We start from the raw sequence: 27,592 nt of genomic DNA, 5'->3' as shown, positions 1-27,592 counted from the left end.
GCAAACCACTTTCAATTCAAACCGTACACTCACTACAACTTTCAACTTCCCATAGAGTTTTATAACTCTATGGTACTCCCCCTTCTCTTCCCGTCCCAAGGACAATCTACAGATGGTATCTGCCGTGCTGTTTCTTTGTATTATTGTTGCCCGCGACATCTCGCCTTTCAAGATTTTAATTAGTGCTACATGGTTCATTTTCTCCCCACCTTCCATCCTAACACTTACCCCAAAAGCATTTACCACGAATTATAAAGAAACACTAGGTCTATCACCCCGTTTCTCGAACTCTATGAATTATCAAGCGAGGAACAAGTAACCACTGCCAGAATTCCTTCTCATTGAAGAAGGCGACCGGACGGCACCTATGCCCCACTTCTGATCTTTCAAATATCACTGTTGAAAAAAATGGAAGAAAAAAGTTACCAGGCACAGTGAAATTTTCGTACATTGCCAAATTTTCGATTGCCAAATTTTCGAGATTCATTTTTCCTTTCCTAATTGTATTTATGAGAAAAGAAGAGGAGGGGAAAAGTACTAGATTTGTTGGTGAACTTAGTAGAACACTAAAATATTATAAAAGGTACTAGATCTAGTACGAAAGTACTAGCGGTGGTCACACTGGATAATCGTTAAATTTTGTTTCTAAGAAAAAAAAATGTTTAAGTACAGCTCACAGATGACGAGAAGAACCCTACAACAGGGGTAGCGGGGAAAGGTCAACGACACAGTCAAGTCCATTTTCGGTTTTTGAGGTGTGGTCTATACTTACATGTCGTCTGGTATTCAGGGTAGTTATCTGTGTGCTATTCCGTGGTGTCATTTGAAACCCCCATGCGAAAAGTGGGAGAGTCCATACCTACGTCACACTACTTCTGCTAGGGTTCTTCTCGTCATCTGTGAGCTGTACACAGATAAGAAATGGTTTCTTATATTCCCTAATTGACATTGCAAACAACAAGTACGAAATCCCTCTTCTCTAGGTTCACCGCACTAATAGAAATCTTGACCTAGAAAGGCAATTGCTTCCATGAAAGTTTCGAGCTTTGCAAACTCGGGAGACATAAAGCATAGGATAGTTAAAGACAGAGTTTAGCTTAAGAAGATTCTCTGAAGGGCGCTTTGTAATGACTGTGTGTTAGAGTGCTTTCAACATTCAAAGTTATCAACAGTGTTGTTGTTAAGTAAAATTAATCAGTCGCACAAGTAAAACCAACTTTAGCAGCAACGATGCCAAGTTATCAAGGTTCTCAAAAGATTTTAGGAGAATAATAATTTTATTTCAATTCACTTAAGTTATCGTTTTTTAACCAAGTATGATAGGATAATACTGAGAAATGCTTACTTTGTAAACTTTGCATGGAACACTCGGCGCCATAACTTAATTTTTTTCTGGGGGGGGGCATTAATACGTGTATTTGGGCCCCATAGAAAAGTTGGTTTCCTAATTCTTGGGCCCTCTCTTTCCATCTTTCTTTTACTCTTTATGGGCCCCTCTCTCATAGCAAGGTCGGCGGGACCGTTAGTTACGCCCCTGGGCCCGTTTCATACATGAAAAGTTAATTAAGGAGACAATATTGACAAATCTCAAAGTCATACGAATAAATATTATTTCTAGGACCCCTAATAGTAGACATTTTTTTTTTACTGAAATGGGCCCACGACTCATATTTGTTTTATTTATCTTTTGTGTGCTGTTTTGTTTATGTAATGGAGTCAACCTGTTTGGAGCTTCATTTATAATTTCATGTTTGTATCGTATATGGTGTAAGAAAATTTTGTCTTAAAATGGCTCCTCTCGAACGGCGAGAAGCTTTCCTGGGGAGCAGTTATCCCCTACCCCCCATAAGTTACGACTCTGGAAACACTTAATACTCTGTATACATATAGGCAGGCACGTAGCCAAGGGGTGGGCCCGGGGGGTCCGGACCCTCCCCCCTTCGGATCCAGAAATGAAAAACATTAAGGAATGATAAGACAAAAAAGATGAGTCAGCGTCAAAAGTATAAAGCTACAGCAAGTGTTTGGTTACTCTTTGTTATGAGGAGTTTTTTGTGGAGGAAACGGGGAAGATCAAATTAATAATTGATATTATTGTAACGGAGCATACCGGATTCCATCTACCTCCATGGATAACATAGACTCTCAGGTAGAACTTAAAAATGCCCGGAATCACCAATAATATGAGCTATTTTGAATTTCGTGGCAGCACTAATCCATTTTATAAGATGTCTTTATTCCCGAAAGAGATCTCGTTGCTATCCTTGAGGGCATTAAATGAAGATAAGAAAAAGAAGAAGAAAGAAGGCAAGTAGAACAGAGTATAAATGACTTGGGAAGACTATATCTTTTTCAATACTTTTTAATATCCTTTTACTCAAGATTTCTTCATAGTTTTTTCATTTAAATACTTACTAACTTAACTTCATTTTATTGTCCTAACAAACCAATATGGGTATATTGCCAGTAAAATAGTTTAGATTGATAGATCCCCTGGTGTGTATCCACAGTATTTCATGTCATGCCCCCCTCCCATTACGAAATCCTGGCTAAACGTACGAATATATGTTGCCAGTAAAATAGTTTAGAATGATCGAAGCCCTGGTGTGATAACCACAGTATTTCGTCACGAACCCTCCCTACGTGCCTGATATAAGTTTCATTGACTTTGTAAACTCTATTTCACTCATTACTACAATAATTTAATACTTCAATTTTTAGATTATAATATAACTGGCAATGTTCCTGGAGGAATCTACACTGATCTGGAAAATAATGGAATTCTGGAGACTCCGTTGTATTACAGGTTTAATGATGAAGAATACCAATGGGTAGGAAGAACCAATTGGACTTACTATAGAAACTTCGAAGGTAAGACATTTTTTCTAATTTTATGTGGTTTTAAACAACTAACAAAAAGAAACTTATGCTACTGTAAGATTTACTAATGTCGAATGTTTTTTTTTAAGCCATTGGTTATTGTAAAGAAAAAATAGTAAGAAATCAATTGTTGTTGATTTTATATAAGAGCATACTTTGCCTATTTTTATACATAGTCACCACAAACCTCCGAGCACTTTTGGTAGCATGGCGCATGCTTTCATAAACCCTCTTTGTAGAAAGATATCCCTGGAACTTACCCAGTCAAAAACTCATGTTTTAGTAACTTTTCACTGACATTGTTGTGAATCAAGCAACATTTTTAGATCAAAGAAAGAGAAAACAGCTAGAGACAAGGTTGAAACTATATCGGAGTGATAAAGGAGTTCCAATCCGGGTTTTTCAATTGTCTCAACCAGTGTTTCTTTCAGACATGCTTTTAGGGGAGCACTTCCCCTCCGAAGCACTAAGAGTGCCCCCGGAGAAGACCAAAATAATGGGTCTACAATATAATAATAAATAGAATAGAACCAGCAGTGCCCCCCGGAATACGAAAAGTGCCCCTCCCCGGAACATAGTTTCTGAAAGACACACTTGTCTCAACAGTACGGAAAGCTTTATGTGGGTGGGCGTTATCATGAATCAGAAAAAATGCAGACCGTTACGTAGGAAAGCCTACCTACCATTGCCTTACCTTATTGATCCGAATATGCAACATAAAGTTATCGATGGATGTCACCTGCACTCTTTTCTATTGTTTTGGCAAATCCTTTCAGGGACCTCATCTCACATTTAGCGTTACTTTCTATGATGATAGCCATTTTACTTTCTGCTACTCCGCACGTATCCACCTCAACACTGACAATTACATTACATATCTGTTATTTGTTGCAGGCACAGACTACTAGAGTAAACTTCCACGCACGCACAGCTTCGTCATTGTAGCCAATAGCACGCTACAAATAATCGGCTTTTCCTTTTGGCATGCTCCTACTACAAATAATGTGTCCTCCTGTAAAACGGGTGTACTTGCTTTGGGTGCGAGCAATCCTGTTTTCGATTCGCGTTACAAGAAACAGAATTTTAGTGTTAACTCAATATCATGATTATATTTGAGGATCTGAGTGAAGGGATAGCAAATTTTGGTATAGAAAGCCAGAATGTAAGAGATTGGAACAAATGTGTCCACTCAATACCTAATTACGAATTCTTCTTTTCTAAGGTACAAGAAAAGAAATGAAACACATTTTTTTTAAATGTGGCTTAGTAAAGCTCCTTTTATGTATTTACCTTGTTTGTCCGTGTCCATCCGTCCGGGAGACAAAAAAATCTCAAGAACTCCCTGATAGACCAACATTAATTTTGGCCAGGATATAGAGTCAGAAGATAGGAATTGGGTTCGTTGGTGGAGGTGATGCACCCATGGAAGTGATAGAAATCGATAGAACAGCATTTGGAACTGTGACAACTAAGAATCCACGAGGAGATGACAAATGGCTGTCGATTGTTTGAAATGAGGGTTCTGGTTGGCCATTTAGTTATCAGAGGATGTTTTTCACAAGTTCCCGCGGACGATGACTAATTTATGGCATCGTACGTAGAAGGCAGTGTTCTTTATATACGAACTGCATTTCGCTAAAGAAACAAACTATAACGTTGATTGCCATAGAGTGAAAAATGGCGATAGATATGAGTCTAAAAATATATTCCATTTTCACTCTGTCTATTAATACCGGTAGTGGTAATATATTTCAATACTGATTGACAAAATATCGACCCCATTTAACCAATCTACTTCATGGTGTGTACACATGCCACTTCTACTTGTTAATTGAATGTTCCACGTTTATAAATGAGACTAATAATAACAATGATTATGAAGAAAGTGATGGAATGAGAATGTGGGAGGAAACGGAAAATTGCAAGAAAATCCACGGACATGTTATCTATCACAATCCCTCATGGCATGGTGTCGAACCAGAGAACCCTCGCACCACAGATGAGAATTCAACTACTGAGCCACATAAGGGTTACTAAAGTTAATAGACTCTTGTATTAGAATCTTGCGACCGCAACCCTGATCTGTTGTAGGTGGTCTGTTAGAGTAAACTCCGTACTACTTGAACAGCAATAGAATGGCAGTATGCAGCATACTGAGCAGACAATGATGGTGTATCATGGGTAATCTCTCTGGTTTCCGAAGTGACAAATTGTTGGTGCCTGGTTATGTGATGTGAGAGTGACGAAAGTGGCAAGTGTGCGAGTGTACTGCGAAGGACAATGCCAAAGTAATAAGGGTTTACGAATTCGCGGCAAAACCACATAGGGGAAGAACACTCTCAGTAGGAGGTACCTCTAGCCTTCACTCAGAACCTTCATGCGACTACATTGAAAGTGACGAAGAAACTTGAGCAGTTCTTGTCACAACCAATGCTGACAATGACAGTCAGCCATCAGTTACATAACATGGACATATAGGATTGGGTTGTAAGGGAAAAACTACTGGTAAGGGACCATAAAGCTTTAACTCTACTAAATGGTACTGCGAACACACAAAATGAACCGCTGATGACTGGAAAAGTGTGATATGGTTGGATGAGTCACTGTTCACCTAATTTTAAACCACGTGCCGTTTTTATGTTTAACGGAGGCTGAAAGTAGCGTATGGCGCAATGTCTCAGTAGCATGGGCTAGTTTATACTTGCTCGTAAGCAAAATCTTGTAAATGTGCCCTATCTTAGGACTCAGGTCTCTGTTTCAGGGGTACGTACGACTACTTCCTCTAAATTTAGGCAATGGGTACGTAGACCCACCCTTCATAAAGTCCATATGACCGCTTCTTAAATTTTAGAAAACTAAAAATTTGATATGATATTATAAGACCAGGATATGTACCTCTGTGAGTGTGGGTACTCTTTATCGTTCCCTTTTATGAGTAAAAATTGCCAAAAATTCAAATTTGGAGGGTTTTAAGGTATTTTATCCTCTTTGATGATTTTTTTTTAAATAATGAAATATGGTTAAATGGATGAGTGAATAGTTCTATTCTCTTTCATGAGATATGGATACATTGACTATACCTCTCAAATTTCGGTAGGGGTACATTGGCCTACCCCTAAGATTGGAGATTTGTGTACGTATCACTACTTCGTCGTTTATGCCTAATGATTGCGGGGGGCATCAAATCATGAAGTGGGATGTAGAAAAGGGACCCCGCTTCACGCTGTCTGCGGGAGGGACCCAAGCCTTTAGTTACGCCACTGGTATCCCTCCTGAAATTTAAGACAGGTGTGTCAATGTACCAATGTCTTATGAAAGAGAATGGACCCCTATACTCATACATGCAACCATATAACATGATGAAACCTCATCAAATGGGATAAACCTAGATCAGAAAGCTATGAAGTTTACATTTTTTTTTGGCAATTGTTTGCCCATAAAAGGAAACAAGATGGATCGCCCAAACTTACGGAGATATATACCCAGGACCTATACTCTTTCTTATCATATCAAAGCTTTACTTCTGACAATTTACAAAAGTTAAGAAGTGGTTCTATGTATCCTCCTGAAATTAAAAGGTGTGGACCAACGTATCCACTGCCAAAATTTAGAGGAGTGGTCCTACGCCCTCACGGAACATGACCCCTTCGTGAGGGTGTATGCCCTCTAAGCCAGGAATTCAGGGGCACAAAAGTGAGACTAACTGCTGCACTTATTACTATATTCGTCCAACCGTGAAAAATGCCGGTGGCTCTGTGAGGCTGTAGACCAGAATATTCAGGTTTTAAGTGGGTTTTTACTGATGCTTACCGTTCGCGTTACTGTCCATGATTATGTCGCCATTTTAGTAGACCATTAGCATCATATGGTCCAAATGTTTTTTTTCTGGCAAATTGCCATATTTTGGGATGATAATGCACCCATTCACACAGCTGGAGTTGTTGCCGTGGTTTAAGGAACTGTGTGAGGGATGAAGTTGAACGCCTACCCGGCTCATCTAATTCCTCGATCTGATCACAATTGAAAATCTGGGATCTGTTTCGGAGCCATTTATCCAGCCCAGACTTCCACATTCATTCTCACTCACGGATTATGTGCTGCACACGGTATAATGTAATGTTCCTCTTTCTACCAATCACGGCCTATGTGGCATGATTCCATGTCTCATCAGAGCTGTTCTTACAAGTAAAGGGTCCAAATGGATGAACCGAGTTGCGGGATGAAACATAGTGCGCCTGACAGAGGATGTGAACATATGTATATGTGCAAAGTTATAGCGGCTGAGCGCCATAAGAAACGGAGGGGCTGAAAGTTGGTGGGAAAAGGCCTATGCTATGTTATTGAAATACATCAAATGAACGTTGAATCGTGAAAATAGTGAAAGATTGACAAAACAAACGGTGGTAGTTTCACATATTGGCAAAATAAGAATGGACAGAGTAGCTCATGAACCTCCGGCGCCATCTTGAAATTCGCCATTTTGAAATTGTGATATTTTTTGAAATGGAAAGGTAGTCATGTGATATATCAATTAGGGCCAGCATGTTCTCAAAAAGTCAAATATTAACTTGAGTGATCGTTATTTGTACTTATTTGGAAGATTTAGATCATCTTTATAGCCGTTTACGAAAATCTAGGAGACTGATACCCATATGTTGAAAGTTTGGATTATCACGAAAATACATGTAAGTTACACATATCTACAAGCTAAGAAAACAGTGAAATTTGATATCAAATAAGTACAAATCTTCCAGTAAATCTGCTGGTTATTGAGTATTGAGTACTTTCTCTTTTGTGTCATTTAATTTTATAAAACAGATTTACTTGTAGTGAATAATTTCGTGTTTCAATATTCGAAGCAAAAGGCTGACAACACAGAATTGAGCACCACGTGCGCTTAGCGAGCTTTCAGAAAGGACAAGTAGTCTCAATTGCAGTATAGTACGTCATCATCATCCCATTGGCGGTTTTAGCAGGTAGGCTGGGTAGGCATGTGCCTACCCAAACATTTTGAAACACATATAAACGCTAAAAGATACAATAAAGAGTAAATATATTTTCCACTATTTACATTAATGGTAAATAATTATTTAACCAATAGCATCAACCACTATTGTAAAAATAATTTCCTACTGTCATTAATCAAATGTGAATGTATCCATAAGCGAGGGAGTGGGCCTACCCAAAATTAATCCTCAACGCGTCCCTGCATCACCCCATGGAAGGCAATGGCAAACTACCATGGGTTCACCTTACCCAGAGGCCTTCGGGTCAAATACTTACCTTCGGGCAGACCACCACTTCATAATCATCATTGGGAAAATTAGGCCATTTAAAATTACATTGTCACTTGTGAATTCTGCATCACCCTGTATATCTTTTCCAAACTACAATCAAATATGCTACCTAAGTGTTCTACACATCATGAGGGTAAAGTAAATGCACAAACTAGAAGAAAAAAAACTTTAAAAAATGAAGTTAGTACCTGTTGTTCTATGAGAACCACTTTAACCCATACAGTTGGCAGTCCTCTCTTCTGCAGGTTTTTGCCTTTGTGCAAGAGCATCTAACCATTTTTAATATTTCTTCTGGGGTGATGTGTTCAGTATTTTTTGGTCCTAATGAAAAAGAACGTCGCTTGGATCTTGGTTGCGAATCCTTTTTCCCAATGTGTCGTAGCATATTTGATTGTAGTTTGGAAAAGATATACAAGGTGATGCAGAATTCAATTTTGTAGTACTCAAGATTAATTTTTTTTTTTAACAAAAGTGAAGGAAGTGCAGCAAATAACGAATGCCCTGTGTGTACTTCTGAAAGGCACAGATCTTTATTACAGGGGTTGCTTCAAAAGCTTTATAGGTCTAAGCATCCAAGGGAGTAGCTGAGAGTTCGAATAGAGATTTACTTTTGAACATAATCTCCCGACAGTTCAAAATAAAACTTTGTTCATCAACGTTTAAGTGCTATCTACTGCACGCTTGACGTCATTATAACCGCCAAAATAAATCATTTTCCAATTTCTTTTTCCAGATTTGAAAACTGATAAGAGTCAAAAGGTGACAAATTTGTACAAACAAGATTGGCGGGAGAATAATTTGATAGGCCTACCGCAATCGTGAATTTTGCTATGATGATAACAGACTCACTGTTGAGAACACTGCCTTAATGGAAAACCATCCTTGTACCATAGTAGCTAACTGACTAGAACAGTAGTTTTCATAATTTAATTGACATTATCAGCGATAAGACTCTCTCTCATGCGAAGTAAAGTTGTTTATGTGAGCCCATCTATTCTTAGTAGTTAGTAGTTGATGTTAGTTGAAAAGCACAAATAAAAAAATATCTTTAGAACAGCGTGTTTTTGTACTGCAGATGTGGAAGAAACATGACAATAATTACAGTTCTGTTGTTGGATTATTTGTAGATTGTTTTCGAAATATTGCACCGTCATCTCGTGGAGGGATTTGGAAGCCGAATTAAAGATTTGAACAGATCAGGTCGGTAGGGAAACTCTTATCATACGTACACTTACACTCTGCAAGTTTCTAGATAAAACTTGCGTTTGCATTTTGTGAAGATGTGACCTTCGTATCCAACAGAACGAAATCATCTTTAAGCCTCTTCGGAAGCATATTTTGCATATTTGAATGCTACTTCGATTTTTTTGAAAAATAAAACATGTTATCGGTATTACTTTTGGTTTGTACTTCATTTATAGATTAAATACATCATGTTGCTAATTGGCTTATGGACCACTATGTATAGTGTTATCAGGAAGGGACATAACATGCAAAACTATAAATAAACTCAGATCGGTAAAACATATGGAGTGTTCAGAGCACGAGGAAATTGAGGCCAATCATCAACGTTGTGAGAGAAAGAAACATAACGTTTGTACGTTACAGTCAGGTGTAAAAGTGAATCTGAAAAGGCGGGGGAACGCATGACGTCCCGCTGTCCATTGTAACTTTTTGGGAAGTAGAGGGACGCCTTACATATTTTTTTGAAGTGGGGGAATGATATTCCGTCGCGTTCCCCCTAACTTTTACCCCTGGTTACATTTTTTTTTTTTTTTTTTTACAATATCTGGACATGATTCTTTTAAGCTCTGAAAGGTACTTCAGTTAGAGATTTTGAAATATGTCAAATAAAAAATTGTTGACTTGATTTACTTGTTTGCTGAATACTCCATATAAAAACTTGACCGAAAAGAGAAAACACGTGCAATGAAAATACTAACAATAATAGAAATTTATTTCTACCTTGGAAAGTCTTGGAAAAAATATAAGAGATAACGAAGAAAACGTTGAAACAAGATATATTAGTCTTTCTGTTTTATAAATCAAAGAAACTTCTGAGGAGCAGATGTTTTCTTTTTTAAGTATATCCACTTTTGCTACTATTGACTCTTTCATTTTGTTGTTGACATTTTCTCTTGCAGTAACCTCTGATGTATTAGCGAAAAGGCGAATTCTTTTAACTTTCGAAGGAATAGATACAGTGAGCAACATCTTCCTCAATGGAGAACAAATTGGATTTTCAGATAACATGTTTGCCAGATATTCGTTCGACGTTAAGGATTTACTACAAGTAAGGAACCTGAATATATTGTTTCATATTATTATTATTACTATTATTTTATTATTATTAAAATGCAGGTATACAGGGTGTATCAAAAGTAGGAAGAATTGGTCTACTCCATTATGAGTAGAGATATGAAAAATTAGAAACATGAAGGGTTTAATGAGAGAGGGAGCTATACGACAAATCTTGAAAATTTTAATTTTTGCCGTTTTTGGTCTTCTACTATCATATGTCATTTATCATGTGAACTACAACCATGTAACATAGCTTTCGCGTTTTCTGCACCAGATATTCTGAGTTTATGAACACATCCTCAGCAGCATTTTGAGTGAGAAAGGAGCTATGGCACTTACCGATGGTGTCTGGTATAGCAATAGAGAAGGTACCAACAGTTGAGCAGTAAAATAGTACAAAATAGTATTGCAATATCCGGTGTTAGCTTTCATATCACGAAAATAACAGCTGTGAAATTTGATACAACACTACCATTCATACTCTTCTACAAATGTACCTATTTTGAACTCTTCGAGAAGATATTATTTCGTCGCTCCAAAACCAGAAGAGATCTTGTGGTTGATTATCCTTATGTGACTATACTTCTTGAAGAGATACCACTACTCTATTCACATGGAGAACCCATGTCAGCCCTGAAAAAAAAAAAAAACCCTCATGGCAATAATACCTTATACAGTCGTGTGCACCAACGAAGTTTAAACGAGCGTTCACTCAAACGCGTTCAACATTAAACTTTCAAATTTAAACGTGGTTCCAGGACTTCTGTTGCATCATTGAAAGTCGAAGTTCAGTCCATTTCGTTTAAGTAAACTTCGGTCAATTTGTAAAATCAACTCTGATTGGTTGTCGTCTTTTGTCTCTAATCTTCGTTTAACAAAGTAACAAATGAGGAAAGCATACCGCGTGCTGGTCTTTTCGACTTTCGAGATGCATAGCATTGTGAGTAGTCTAATTTTAGTGATCGTAATTGTGTTGGAAAAAAATAATGAAACCACGAGTAAAAAACGTTTCCAAACACGAGAAATGTATTTTAATTTCATAAGTGGAAAAATTAAAAACATTATTGAATGTAAACAGACTGACTTGGATCAACCAAGTTTAAATCCCCAAATTAGGCCGTTCAAGCTAAAACCAAGTTTATTCACTATTTGAGCGAGACTTAACATTGAACGTTGTTGGTGCAACATACATTTTAACCGAACTTGGTTATGACCTTCGTTCAACAGTTGAACTTCGTTGGTGCACACGGCCATTACTCGTCCAGTTTTTCATGGTGTTTAACAAAAACTAACATCTACAGAAACAATGGACAATAAAGATACTCCAGAAGACATGCTGCCTTTCTGTACTTCATATGTAAAAATGTGAACATGATTTACACTCAGGCAAAAGTATTTAAGCCATGTTAAAACTCTTTGATGCGCTATATTGATTTCTCCACATGGGTATACTAGAAACATTATACCATGCATTTCATAATAAATGCTATTTACATTAAAATTCATATTTTTCCGTTTGCATAATTTACCTAACAATAAGTTAAGAAGTAAAATGTTAACCCTTTATCATACAAATTATGATGCAACTCGATGTTTTAGAAAACTCAATTTATTTCCTTTTCTTGTCGAAGTGGTATAGCTTCCTCTCTTACTAGACCTCTCAAATGTTGTTGGAAATAGGTGTTTTTTCAATCGAAACAATGTTTTTTTTAATGGCTTCAGCTATTTAGCTCGCTATGTGACTGAAAAAGCAATGTTCCCAGTTCAGAATAGAGACCTGCACGGGACAGGCTTGGCCCGAGGCCCGAAACCCGGCCCGGCCCGCGGGCCGGGCTTGGGCGGACCGACTCTGTTATTTCTTTGGGCCGGGCCGGGCTGATTTCTCTTCAGGTCGGGCCGGGCTGGGGCCGATTAATTGCAATAATTATTGACTTTCGTTAAACGATAATTAGAATAAAGGCAAACGTTGAAGAAGTGTGCCCGTGAAAAATGTTACAAAATGAAACTTTTAAAATTTATCGGGCCCGGGCCGGGCTTGAGCCAAGAATTTTAAAAACTTATCGGGCCGAAAATCTTCAAAACTTTTCGGGTCCGGGCTGGACCGGTCCTAGGCACATTCGGGCTGGATTGGGCTCGGGCCGAAAAATTCGGCCCGTGCAGGTCTCTAGTTCAGCAAGCCATTCGAATGGAACATAAGGACACGGGGAAATATGATATGGGGAACATTCACATTGTTGTGGAGAGAATCCGTTTCCCAACAATGCTGTCGGCAGGGGGCTAATGTGGTTCGAAATTCGGAACTCTTGTTAAGCTGTAAGTCCAGATCTCATATCGGCTCGCTGCTGAAAGGGACCCTAAACTTAAATCCATGTAACCAAGGCTCAAGGGGACATCATATTAAACTAATAGCATTGCTTTTTCATTTAACATAGTAATACTTACCAGTTTTTAGGCGAAACGGTTGATACGATCGGAACATTTGGACCATTTTAAATTGAAATCCACATATTTCCAAAAATGATTCTCTCCACTTTTTGTATCTTTATTAATAGCGATGATTTCCCTCCAGAGCTGCCATTGTTTTTAACAATAAAACATGTCTTTAATTGGAAAACAAGTTTATTCATTGCATAATGTACAATATAATTTATCTTAATATTTCAGGAAGACTGAATCACACACGAGAGAAAAACAGTATGCAAAAAATATAGATACTTATTTATCGAAAACTTAAAAGGTTTCTCAATCAACCTAGTTGTTTGCACCTTAGGTAAAATTTGAAAGAAAGTTTTACCCTTGCATATAATAACTAAAGAGTCAGAATCATATAGAATTTTAAAGTGGTTTGTTCTTAATTTTAGAAAGAAATTTAACGAGACAAGCCTTGGTTTGAGTAACTTTTTCATTGCTCAGGCAGAAAATTGCATGAAGTATCTGCTCTGCTCGATACAGTGGCGTACACAGGATTTAATCAATAAATGGAGGGAGAGTTAAAGTACCTAAGCTCATATCATTTCAGGACATGCACGACTTTTATGTATATATAATGCAATACATTTACTTTTCTGTAATATATTTTTGGAGGAGGGGCTTAAAGTACGAAATCCTCCTCTGCGTACGCCACTGGCTTAATATACAAGGTCTGTATGATAAGTAATGAGACTCGCCGCGCCGCGGCGCGCGTGTCGCTGGAGCGGGTTTGTCGGTGATGGAGGATGTAGGGGGGGGGGTCCGAGCAAAGCAACGCACCGCGCGTCAGTTGGCTCCGAGCCTTAGTGGAGCGCGGACAAGCCTTGGACAAAGCCCTTGTGAACATTCTTGTCGTTCTTTATAGCGTAAGTTATTTTATATTAATAGCTATTCTAAAATACTTTAGAGAGGAACTAATGAGTTTAGAGTGAAATTGAAATAATTCGCTAGTTTTTCAGACAGTGGTCTCTACTAGCGATCTACTCAATTTTGTTCCATTTTTCTTGTAGAGTAAAGTGATGTTTGTATAGACACATCTCTTAAAGTGTTTGTTTAAAATTGTAGGAAGGAAATAATGAAATAAGACTGGAATTTGAGTCACCTATTCATTATTCAGACAGAAAATTCGAAGAGCAATCAGCTGATCATATTGTTCCACCAGCTTGCCAATATACTGGTGAATGCCATGCCAATCACATCAGAAAAATGCAATCATCTTATTCCTGGGATTGGGGCCCTTCGTTTCCTTCTTCTGGTATCTGGTAAGAAAATATATGTATATGTTAGTACTATTAATAAATATTTATTGGCGTAATGAATAATCAAAAGGCACGAGTTGCATACCAAAATTACGGACCATTTTGCCATAGTGCAAGGTTAGGTTAACATAATTATACACTAATAAACTTTAGATTTTACTGTAAGACTTGACTGTGAAAAATTTTAAGCTTGTAACCATGTTTATTTTTAACAGGTTTACGTATGAGAAAAAAATATTTAGTTTTAACATTAACCTGAAATGATGGCTTTTCACTATAGATGTCCAATGTCCAATGATTAAGTTTTATCTGCACGTGCCAAAACATTTGTCATTATTTATCACAATTCAAGATACTTCGTTGCGACACATCCCTTGGTAACTGTACTGTGCAGCAATGTGTGCGTAAAATTATGGAAGGACAGATCACTTTAAGTTGACCAAAGTCAGTTCATGGTAAATTCCTGAATAACTGGATGAAGAGAATGCCTCTTACTTGACTATTGCCAGTGGTATCTTGACAACGAACTGTGCTACTACTTGGGAATTGTTGGAATCTGCTACTAAGATTTATTCTCCTCTCTAATCCCGAGATAAAAATGTAATTGAAACTGTGGAAACACTCAGCTTCGCTCGCACGCAAAGAATTTCGCCAGGTTTCCAGGAATGAAAACATTCTTTATGCCATCTTCTGCGACAAAACGGAACTAATTATGACTACTCCTACGCCAAAGAAACCAAGGAACACTTTGCAGTACATTGTTTACATGCAGGTAAGCAATTTCTTCCTGCAGTGCAGCAAGATAGACCAAACTTTGGACAGTTAAGTTTTCTGCTACATGGGAGAGTCCGCCCCTACACCGATCGTAAATTTCCATTAGCTTCTTTTAGAAGAACAGAACTATGAAGTGACTTATCACTCGCCTTACTCTTCCGATCTAGCTCCCAGTGACTTGTGGCTGGTTACAAAACTTGAAGATTCATTGCAAAGCAGACGTTTTGAGAGAAATGCTTTCGAAAGTGCCATCTTTATCTATCTAGAACATGTCCCTATGAGGAATCCTCATCGTTGAATACAGTGTGTGGAGGTGGACTGAGATTATTCTGAAAATTAACAGCCCCGACTCGAAACTCGAAAACTGCGGGAGCTGTGGCAAACAATACATAATTTTGGTATGCATCTCGCATAGCTTCGAAACAATATTATCTTTTGAACTTTTCCTTTGGTATAGGTAATGAGAAATTAGAACAAGAATACACTCATGTGTTTGAGGCATTGTGGCCATGACAAAGGAATAGAGCTTTGTATCCTGCGGCTAAGTTGTTTAAGCGTTGCTGGACATTAGAATGTTAATCCGGTTCTCCAACATTTCTTCATATTTTGCAAAGTTTACGAAAATCAAAGAATGAGTAAAATCCTTCAGTGTAATCATTAATACTTAAAAAATACTATCTACTGAAATTACCAATGTTATTTATATATTTCCCATGTTATAAGAGGGTATTAGCAGAAGTTTCAGGTCTAAGCAGTTTATGATATAGGGACATCTATAAACGAGATAATATATTAGTTTCAACTGTATAGCTCTGTCAGTTCGTTGGAGGCAATCATTTGAATCAGCTGCTGTGTGTTGAGCTTGCATACTGCATGACAATGCTCCAACCCACACAGCTGTTTTATCATGGCTGCAGTAACAGACTGTGAAGGAGATTTAGCTCTTACATACAGCCCAGATTTGGCCCTGCTGCATTGACAACAACAGTTGCATGGCCTGGAGCTTTGTTATGAATTATGTGAGCTTAATGCATAGGAACTAATTCAATTGACCATGTCCAACGAACTGACGCACTGAGGTATGAAACTGATATATTATTTTTCCCAAGAAGACATTTTACGTACGTATGTTATGAGCGGGTGGCGCGATATTTCAATGTCAAGCCTGAAACTGTTTGAAATACATTTTAGTCATATGAGTCACTTTTAGTCTTTTATCTAATAGTATAAGTAGATTAATACATTCATACGCGACGTAAATATGTGTATGTGATAGTTTTATTTAAATTTATTACTTTTTACTAGACTACAAAACAAATTTAAGTTTACATGGTAATTTCTACAACAGCAAAATAAAAATAATAATAATAATAATAATAATAATAGACAACAATAATAATAGTACGGATGTTCTAAAAATGGCGCCCACGGACAACAGAGGACAAAATAAACTGTTATGAATTATCCGAACACGTATTCTGACAATTATCCTGAATTATTCTTCAGGACAAAATAAAATGAAAATACTATATAGTGGTATACCTTCCGGTGCCTCCTTTAGCTGCAATGAGGAATAAAAACAACTTCACTATGTGGTAACGTTGTAGATTAATTTGGAACCATTAGCATTGCTCTACGAATCCATCAAGCAGTTACTTCAATTATTACGCTAATAGGTGGTGCTAATGTCAATGTCTATAGATTGTAACTGCCATCTGGAAAGAATTGCTGTAACTGTTTGATGAATTTATGAATCTATTTATGGTTCTTTATCTGCAACGTTGCCATATAGTACAATTTGACTCTGCAGTCGAAGAAGCGATAGGTATACAAATATTTATATTTTAAGCCTTATTTTGACTCATAGAATAATGGTTTGTAGTCCGTGGGCGTCATTTTTATAACACCCGATATATATATAGTATATAGTATATATATAGTATATATATGTGTGTGTGTATGTGTGTTATTGTCTATTATTTCTTTGCTTCCGAAAATAGTTGTAAATAACGCTTGGCAACCTTTGTAACGTAAGCACTAAGTTTGCGATTATATCAATTTGTATAGTGAAAAATTAGTACATAATATACATGACAACATTTGCTTACTTTGAGGTCAGGGTTCGATTCCCGGCGGGAGCTCATGTGGTTCGGATTCCACGTAATCAGTAGGTCCACGTCTCATATAACCTCGCTGCTGAACGGGACGTTAAACTCAAAATCAACTCAACTCATTTGCTTACTTTCTATTAAAGATATGGTTAAGTATCCATCAAAATGCACATCATATCAAAGGTTGTAATAGAAATCACAAAGTTTAAAAACTACTGCTTTGCATTGTAGGCACAACGTTACACTCGAAGCATTCGATGAGGCCATAATAAGAAACGTTCTCATTTCACCAAGAAAAACAGAAACTAATGACTGGGAAGTGAATGTAAGAGCAATACTCGACGTTGCAACTTCTGATGTGAATCTAGGGTACGTTGCCATCACCTTATCCTGTGGAGCTTCTCTATCAGCAGGTTTACGTGTTACCCCAACTCCAGATCTTCAAGTAGTCATCAACGAAACTCTCTCTGCAGATGATGTAAGTAGACTATAATATTCTACATGAGGTTATTTCAAGCGCACACTTTTTCATGCTCCGAGGGCAACTCTAGTACTCTCCGTGTAGTCAAACTTACGTATGTCGATATGATTACTTATACTAATGCCATTTGTGAGATTGTGAAAAATTACAGAACTTGGTGTCTCTTAAAATTAATTAACTTAATCGTTGGGGATTTAAGACATTTGTATTTGGAAGTAAAGCAAATATCTTCTAGTAGTTGCTTAAAAGTGTATGTGCTGAAATATCTTTCAAGTTTGGTGCATTTAGATATACACTATGTGATCAAAAGTATCCGGACACCCCCAAAACATACATTTTTCATATTAGGTGCATTGTGCTGCCACGTACTGCCAGGTACTCATTATCAGCGACCTCAGTAGTCATTAGACATCGTGAGAAAGCAGAATGGAGCACTCCGCGGAACTCACTGACTTCGAACGTGGTCAGGTGATTGAATGTCACTTGTGTCAGAATTCTGTGCGCGAGATTTCCATACTCCTAAACATCCCTAGGTCCAGTATGTCTGATGTGATAGTGGAGTGGAAACGTGAAGGGACACGTACAGCACAAAAGCGTAGAGGCCGACTTCATCTGTTGACTGACAGAGACCACCGACAGTTGAAGAGGGTCATAAAGTGTAATAGGTAGACACCTATCCAGACCATCACACAGGAATTCCAAACTGCATCAGGATCCACTCCAAGTACTATAATAGTTAGGCGTGAGGTGAGAAAACTTGGATTTCATGGTCGAGTGGCTGCTCATAAGCCACACATCACGCAGGTAAATGCCAAACGACGCTTCGCTTGGTGTAAGGAACGTAAACATTAGACGATTGCATAGTGGAAAAACGTTGTGTGGACTGACGAATGACGGTACACAATGTGGCGATCCGATTGCAGGGTGTGGGTATGGCGAATGCCCGGCGAACGTCATCTGTCAGCGTGTGTAGTGCCAACAGTAAAATTCGGAAGTGGTGGTGTTATGGTGTGGTCGTGTTTTTCTTAAAGGGGGCTTGCACCCCTTGTTGTTTTGCGTAGCACTCTTACAGCGCAGGCCTACATTGATGTTTTAAGCACCTTCTTGCTTCCCACTGTTGAAGAGCAATTCGAGGATGGCGATTGCATCTTTCAACACGATCGAGCATCTGTTCATACTGCACGGCCTGTGGCGGAGTGGTTACACGATCATAACATCCCTGTAATGGACTGGTCTGCACAGAGTCCTGACTTGAATCCTATAGAAGACCTTTGGGATGTTTTGGAACGCCGACTTCGTGCCAGGTTTCACCGACCCACATCGATACCTTTCCTCAGTTCAGCATTCCGTGAAGAATGGGCTGCCATTCCCCAAGAAACCTTCCAGCACCTGATTGAAAGTATGCCTGCGAGAGTGGAAGCTCCCACATAGCACACTACGTCCCTGGGATGTCCTATTTTGATCCCAATCATCCCATTCGGTTCCCGGGATTATCGGGACAATGAGAAGACATCCCATGGACGTCCTGCATTGTCCACGGGACGTCCCAGATGGGACAGAAGGTCCGAGGGAAAACCAATAGACATCCCTTCGTGGTCCCGTTTAATATCCCGTATCCCGGGATATTAGCGGACATCTGGATCTCCCGCGGAAATCCTGTGGATGTCCCAGAAGCACATGTGGATGTCCCGTCGTGCGTTGCGGGCTCAGTCTCGGACATCCCGTGGACGTAATTGTGCTATGTGGGCTGTCATCAAGGTTAAGGGTGGGTCAACATCATATTGAATTCCAGCGGTACCGATGGAAGGCGCCACGAACTTGTAAGTCATTTTCAGCCAAGTGTCCGGATCCTTTTGATCACATAGTGCATGTAGGAAATTTAGCTTCAGAAATTTAATATATTGATTAACATTGTTGAAAAAGAGAGTCAAATTAACACTGTGCTGCTTAGATCTATGACATATACATATTACAACGGTTATATGTATGCACTACACTCACTGTATGTTCTTACTGTATATATGCGATATATACCTTGTGGCTGAGAGAAAGGGGAATCTACTAATGTAAAAACTGTTGATTCCTGAAACAACAGAGCACTTGAAAAACAGTCAGCACTGAAATAGGCACAAACATATCCAGCGTGGTCTTAGTATTGTTAATTAAACAGTTTTGAATAAGGATTTTTTAAAAATCTTTTTGAAACGTTGTGATGCTGGGAGAAAGTTGGTTCCATCTTCTATGTTTGGAACCTCAGAGGTTCTTGTTTTAATAGCTTCAACCAATGCTGGTGGTGCCATCTGGTGTTTAACTGTTACTCTCATAGTTTATGAAGCTTCTTGTGGTATTTATGGTGAAATTCTTTATTTACTTTGTCTAATACAAAAATATTCTTTAATCCAAGAATTTAGCAAATACTCTCACATATAAAATCGACAATAGTCACAATAAGAGCGGGAAGTGATGTTTGCTCTACAAAATCAGAATTTGCGTCCCTCGATCAATTCCTGTGACAAATTTTCACTATCTTGAAACTTGACTTATAAGCATGATTCATAAATAATGTGACTTTTAATTTTCGAATCTGAAGCGATCTCTTTCTCAAATGAAGTGCAGTATAAGCGTTTGTTTTTCTCTGTCTTCAATAATCAAACTTATTCAAGTATTTTTTGAAGCAAAGTGGATGAAACTGCGAAGCGGGGCGGGGCGACGGTCCCAGGCGTCGAAGTAAGGGGGCGCAAAATTCAAGAGGAACATGAAAAGAGAAGAAGGAAAGAAAAGAGAGAGAGACATGTGCACATATACAAAATGGCAGGAAAAAAGTAATAATAAGAGCTGAAAATGAAGGAAAAGCAGAGTTTATTTTTGAAAATGTTCTTACGCTTCGCGCCATATGTACGGGGGCATCGTCTTATACTCTCGCCCTGGGCGCTGATTTTCCAAGACACGGCCCTGAAAACTCCATTGGAACAAAAAAAAAAAAAAAAACAAAAACAAAAACAAAAAAAAAAACAAAAAACAAAAAAAAAAACACTTGCCTTTGTAGCATAATCCGAATAAGCAAGCTGACAAATGGAGTACTCTCCGGAGTATTTATTATGAATAAGAAAAAATATATATATATATATATATATATATATATATATATATATATATATATATATATATATAAACAATGAGAAACGAAGTATGTCTATTTAACTTCATGTTATGCGAATTACCTTTCTTTATTGAATAAAGAATTTTATATTGAATTTCTCTAATATCTACGTATAATACTGTATAATTTATTTTAAATATACAGGGTGTTCATTTATTATGTAGCCAAAATCCACTGGGGAAATCCTCACATTTAAACAATAAAAAAAGCCCCTATGAACATAGTGCAAAAAATACATTGTTTCAAAGTTGCAAGAGGCCGAAATCGAGAAAATTGTAACTTCGAGGCTGGCTCTTGTAACTTTGAAACAACGCATTTTCTCCCTATGTTCATGTGGGCTTTTTTTTTATTGTTTAGGTGTGAGGATTTCACCAGTGGATTTTGGCTACATAATAAATGAATATGATCAATATACATAAGCGCGTCAGTAAAGAAATTAGTCAACCGCCTAAAATTAACATTGGTCCGTTTCTACAAGTACCTTTATTGGTAACAAGTGACTAAGTGACTCACTATCTCTGATGCATGACCATTGAAATTAACAGGAGCGAACGTGTCAGTTGGTTATGTGAATCGAAACAATGATGAGGGAGAATTGGTAAACGAGACCATTGTGTTTGGCCATGCCCATGCGTGAAGTTACCGAATTTGTTATTGTATCAAAGTAGACTGTCCAACATATGTAGAATTAATAGTCTAACATGACTGTAAACGCGAAATGGCATCAAAACGGTGATCGCAAAGAATCCTAGTCGACTCGCCTGGTCAAGGAAAGTCATTTACTGCAACGTAATAAGGAAAATCAAAACCCTTCTCAACGAATTTCATAAAGCACACTGAGAATGAAATTTTATGCAATGATTTGGACATTAGTACTATAAAGGAGACCGCAGCACATAAAACTGAACGTCTTCAAGGAGCTTGAGAACATATACACTATATTGCAGCAGATTAAAAACGCGTAGTGTAGTCCAACGAGTCTTTTTTAGTCTGTATTTTAATGGCGCAAGTCATCGAGTGCAGCGAAAGCGCAATGAAAAATTTCATCCGTACAGTATGTGGTTCAAGCTGGAGGAGATTCGATAATGGCAACGGGTGGGATGCTTCACATACCATGACTCAGGTAGTGTGAACATAAGCCAGCATCTTTATTTGGATATTCTCAGCAACCAGCTGTTGTCATTTCATCAGTATCTTCATAATAAGTGTTTAGTGAATACTTCCATCCTCCAAGATGAAAGTTGTTCACAGGTCTCAAAGTATTTGCACATGGTTTAAGGAATATTTAGGCATTTTGCTGTGTACAAGTGTTGTCTGCCAACTCCTCAGGTTCAAATTCAATTGAAAATTTGTAGAGTACTTGGAGTCAGTATCATACAGAGAATTTCACAAAGAAGGAGAAAGGAGACTCAAGCATCGAGGTACATACGATTTCAGGTGTCAACGTGCATATTTTAATAAGGTAAATATTTAGTTTTACATAATATCTTGCTCAATGATGAGGTTTGGGTTAGGTTAGGAACCATCCCTTGCGTATGCTTCTGTTTCAAGCAGTAACTGAAACGCAAAAATAGGAATTCTAATACTTTGTTGCAGATAAGTGATTTACTGATGATTAGTGATAAGTGATTTACATTAATGTGGCATACTGGGAACACCTCATGATGTTACTTGCTAACAAACTCGAATCGGTTATCCAGCCCAAAAACGGTGTTGCCCGGTATTAGTTAAAGTCTACGGAAGAGATGACTACTTTTTCTTTCTGTGTGCCTTCTAAACTATTGATTACGTAAATGAAATCAAAGCAATTTCAACTGTTTTAAAAAAGAAAAAGATCATATTTACTTAGACATTATTTTCAACTTCACTTAGGTCTTGAAAACTATCACAATCACTCACATCACAATAATATTATGCATAGCATTTTCAAAGTCACTATCAGTTTGGTCCAAAACGGCTTAATTTGCAAAACACAAACCGATAGTACAAAATTGCAACACTCAGCGATACAGAGCTGGGATTGCCAGGAAATTTCAAACTAAATATATACCGTGCAGAACCTGCTAAAAGTTCAGTTCAAGAACATATTAGTACACTAATAAATCATTACTTCAACCGAGAATACAAAAGTTCACAGCACGCCAGAACGTTGTTTTCGCTAGTTTTTTTCTTTTTCGGCATAAATTTGACTAATTCCAAAATCAAACTCGGGAATCAAAGATCTACACATGAAAATATTTCATATGAATGCTAAGTAAGTCAAGGTACCAAGCTTGGTGAAGATCAAATAAAGTCTGTACACTGTGTACGATTATACTGTTTATGTAATGGATTAATTTTTCTCTTTTATTTAGAGAAATCAAATTAAGAGTGATAAAAGTTTTCAATGAAGGTTCACGCTATTCACTGTACTATTGTTACAGTGTGGCAACGTACAGGAGTGGTGGCCAAACGAAATGGGAGAACAGAACCTATACAGTGTGAATGTTTATGTTGGCGGAGAAACTGAGTCCGACTCCAAAGCTGTTACTTTTGGATTCAGGACAATTGAACTTATTCAGGAACCTATTGAGGGAGTAGAAGGTAAATTTATTTTTTCTATAAGCACAACTAAACACAAGGCAGTACTGTATATACAATGAAATTTTTGCATTGAGAAAGGTAAGCATATAATGGTCCATACAAAGAAGAGGAAACTTACATATATGCGTTATTAATTGTGTCATTTGAAGGAGGGCAGCATTCCGTTTAGCCATTTTTGACAAAATGAAGAAAAAACCTTCCTGCTGGTCAAAATATTTTTCTTCTTAACATTTGTGTTATTAAGCAATTGATACTTGTCAAACCATGTGATTATAAAATTTATTTATTCTTTAATGCAATGAATGCTTCTTTTGAATGTGAGGGTACGGTGGCTCAGTGTTGCCCTCCTCGCTGGTCTAGTGGCTAGCACGTGCGCCTTTAGTGTACGGGGTCCCGGGTTCAATTCCTGGTGGGAGTCCCTTTGTGATTTTAACTGCCCTCAATGTTTCTGTGCTCGTGTCCCTGTCGTTCTATGTGATTGGAAAAGCTAGTTGAAACGAGTATAGCAAGTAAAATTATTAATAAGCACTTCAAGTAAGTTACTGAGACACGTTCGGTGAGTCAGTTAACTTTTTTTTAACAAAAAAGTGGTAGAGCGCTTACCTCTTGTGCGTGGGGTCTCTGGTTCCATCCCTGGCCAAGTAAGTTTGTGGTGGACAACATCGTGCCCGTGAGTTTTCTAGGTGCTCCCGTTCCCTCCAAATTTCTCATTCTACCAATTCTTTCACCTTTATTCGCTTGCTTTAATCATTGTCTCCCTTACTATAAAAGGCATAATCGTGGGACATTAAACTCAAAGATTTCATATTTTGAATATGGGGATATAGAATATAAAAACTTGAGTTTAGCAAAAATTACAATGTTTCCCTTCTTCAAATGAGACGTTCAACTGTATACATAGGACAAACGGATTTATATATTGTATTACGCAGAATGGTATTATGAAAGCTACACCCTTTTATGCCAATATTATTGTTGAAGTTGACTATTACTCTATTAACGAATTCGTTGTTTGATGAGAGGTTTTAATCTTGTAATAAAAAAACGAAAAAGAAACACTTATTTATAAATCCAAACTCTACACTGCCACTGTCACTATTAGCATAAAAGTCGAATGTTAGTAAACACAACTAATATTAGTGATTTTAATGTTACTTTCCCTTCCTACTCTGATTCCTTGATGATTATTTTGTTTTATCCACTGTGATATTCTTAAGTTTTTTATGTCTGAAATATTTTGATATCTGTTGTATTAGTTTTAAAATTATTCCGTCCGGAATATCTTTCTAAGATTACTGAAAGTTAATTCTACATTCTGGCAGAATTGTTGAGTCCTTGTATATATTTTTATACTTGAGTTTAGGTAAGTTCTCTGTAGAAGTACTGTGAAGATATCAGGTCTTCTACAATATACAGTTTGTCTACAGTATATTAAGAAATAGGAGAGCTTCCTGCCATAACCTGAATGTTACTGGATATAGTTGCATCTCTCATACAACGTAAATCGTTCTCCTTCTTTCAGACTTTGTATGTTGATTTTTGAAAGATCATGAATATCGCCTTGCGTTTTATTTTAACTCAAATAGTATACTCTATCATCTCAAATACACATTTTTTTTTGTTGAGCAATATGCAATCTATAGTAGCGATCACGTCTGGTAATCATAGGTAAACTTGGCTTAAACACTCTAAGGTTTACAAAGACTCGTTGCACCAAACCAACTCGAAATCTCGAAAAATTGCTATTACTTCCATCCCAAAGATTCTACTTTACCTTATCCTCCCAAGTGAATCATTTTATACGTATATCCCTTCCAGTGTACATGTATATATCGCCTTGTATATCTTCCTTTTTTTACTATGTATATTTAGTAAATGTAGTAGGTTGTATTTTCAATAAATTCTTTTATATGGAGTACAATTTTTTTACTGTTGTTATATTACAGAGGGATTGTCTTTCTATTTCCGAGTAAACGGCCAGCCGTTCTTTGCTAAAGGTGCCAACTGGATCCCTGCTCATGTGCTCCCTGAACGTCTAACCTATGAATATCTCGACGATCTCCTCAGATCAGCAAAAGAAGCACATATGAACATGTTGCGTGTTTGGGGCGGTGGAATATATGAACTTGATGATTTCTATGATGTAAGTATATAAGATCGTCTTCATTATTACATTTTGTTGTTTGTCTAGAGAAGAATACAGAGTAAACACTGATTCACTTATTGACTCACTCGTCACCAGATTTCCGAAATTAGTCAGCCAAGTAATCATTTGGCTGAGTAATTTAAAGTTGTTTTTTTTTTCGAAATATCCGTATCGGTAAGAAACATTTTTTTTCAAAGAAGGTGCAGGGATTCGGTAGGGGAATGGAAATTACAGGTGTCTATCCTAGCATGCCTGCAAGACAAGACCATCTAGTACGCTACCGATGTTCTCGTTTGCCTATCACCATTATGCTTTATCAAAGTCAGGTTCTTTACCTCCTTTTTCCTTTCTCCGTGTGATGCACTGAGAAGGGAAACAGTAAACTGTTACATTCAGTAGAAAATGACTGAATTAACAATGTTTGATCGACATTCATAGTTTTACTATCTATTTTTAAATGCTCTTGTATTTTAATTTCCAGTTGGCAGACAAACACGGAATAATCATCTGGCAAGACTTTATGTTCGCCTGTTCAATGTATCCAGCGACAGAAGAATTTCTGAAAAGCGTGTCGCGGGAAGTGATCCATCAAGTTCGTCGCCTACAGCATCACGCAAGCATTGGTCTTTGGGCTGGCAACAACGAGAACGAAGCGGCTCTTCGCCAAAATTGGTAAGTAATTGACTTACATCATTGGCTTCAGCAACATTGTCGTATGTCGTTGATTGTTGGATGCCATATCATGTTGACATTATCATGTCTTCATTGGTAAAGATATTCAGTCGTTGATCAAAGATTAGGTATATATAGAATACAACTGAACTGGAAAGTGAACTTTTTTTTTTCATGCGTTAAAATGTAGTGGAATAATATAGGTAGCAAATAGACCACAAATATCACGGCGCATCACGCTAGCTAGAAGTAAGAAACCTTAGTTGATTTCGTTGTTATGGCTGGTTGTATTATGTGTTTTGCTTTTACGTTAGGCATCGTCATGACGTGGTGTAAAATAAGGGAAAATTAGCATTTCACCAACGTAAAAACGAGAATTTTAACGCATTGAGTATAGGAAAACTGAAGAAACTGTAAAAAGCGGGATGGTATTGTATTTTAATTTAAAGGAAAATGTATCTACTTACAAAGTTGTAAAATGGAGAATCATGGAACATTACCCTAACCAGACCACCAAATGCAGTAAAACTTCTCTTGAACAATAGCGGATACCTCAATAACACGGACAAACTTTTTTGTCTTAACAAAAATATATGTATTATTATGGGAGAAAACTCTATTTCAAAGGTCACTCTCAGGTACGGACACGTACAGTGTTCTTTTACCGCAAGTGTGGGCAATGGAAATTTCTTTTATTGTAAGAAATCTCGAACAAATGCAACAAAACAGTCACCAACGTGGAGGATGGGTGCAGTGTACAACAAACTGAGTAAATGTAAAAATGTTCTGGATATACACAGTATGAGTCAGAATAGATTTCGCAAATATATTACAGCTATTCTATGTAGCTCTGGTATGAACACTGTAATTGGGTAGAATTACCTGTTGTGTTCTTCTTCAATAAATAAAATAAATAAATGTTTTAGTAGTCATAACGGAATGGTATTATTATCAGCTCGTATATTGGTTCGTTGGATTGAATTTAGCATCCTTCCAGCATCGAGGATATAAGAGATAATGACTTACACCTTTTTGTGGGGTATTAACTACATGAGGACTTTCAGGAATTGAAACCAGGTCTTCCGCGCCAAACTCAAGTACATTATTTATACAGTCACGAGGATCAGCTCAAACGTATTTAACATTGGAAATATTTTCTGCATCTTCAAAACACTCGTAAATTTTGAATTGATCCCGTTAACTGATCCGGCAGTTATGAGCAAACTTCGATCATAGACTAGCATGTCTAGGATAACAGGACGTACTGGAAACTTTTCCCAAGAGATTCATAATCCATGATTGGTTTGTTTTGTCGACAATTTCAGTATTTATTAATAATATTAATCAAGCTGCATGTTCTTATTCAGTTATTTTTAATTCAGTAAATAAGTAAATTAAGGGACTTTTAGAGAGATACGACTTCTACTTGAAAAGAAAATTATTGCACAATCATTAAATA

The 27,592-nt window shown here is 37.5% G+C and overlaps 1 protein-coding gene across 1 annotated transcript in view; it reads left to right on the top strand.

The window, feature by feature from the left end:
• Window positions 1-2,162: 2,162 nt before the first annotated feature.
• The window catches only part of LOC145669835 (beta-mannosidase-like), a 105,835-nt gene continuing 80,405 nt past the window's right edge, over window positions 2,163-27,592 (top strand). The window contains exons 1-8 of the mRNA XM_081738180.1: window positions 2,163-2,307; window positions 2,722-2,871; window positions 10,322-10,470; window positions 14,013-14,209; window positions 17,323-17,569; window positions 23,156-23,315; window positions 25,262-25,458; window positions 25,943-26,133. Coding sequence (XP_081594306.1) covers window positions 2,163-2,307; window positions 2,722-2,871; window positions 10,322-10,470; window positions 14,013-14,209; window positions 17,323-17,569; window positions 23,156-23,315; window positions 25,262-25,458; window positions 25,943-26,133 — 1,436 coding nt within the window. The remainder of the gene's footprint in view (window positions 2,308-2,721; window positions 2,872-10,321; window positions 10,471-14,012; window positions 14,210-17,322; window positions 17,570-23,155; window positions 23,316-25,261; window positions 25,459-25,942; window positions 26,134-27,592) is intronic.

The sequence above is a fragment of the Thermobia domestica genome, chromosome 14, assembly GCF_964235325.1.
Source record: "Thermobia domestica chromosome 14, izTheDome1.hap1.1, whole genome shotgun sequence".
Classification (NCBI taxonomy): domain Eukaryota; kingdom Metazoa; phylum Arthropoda; class Insecta; order Zygentoma; family Lepismatidae; genus Thermobia; species Thermobia domestica.
The sequence above is the reverse complement of the archived record's forward strand: the minus strand, read 5'-3'. Positions and strand labels throughout refer to the sequence as shown.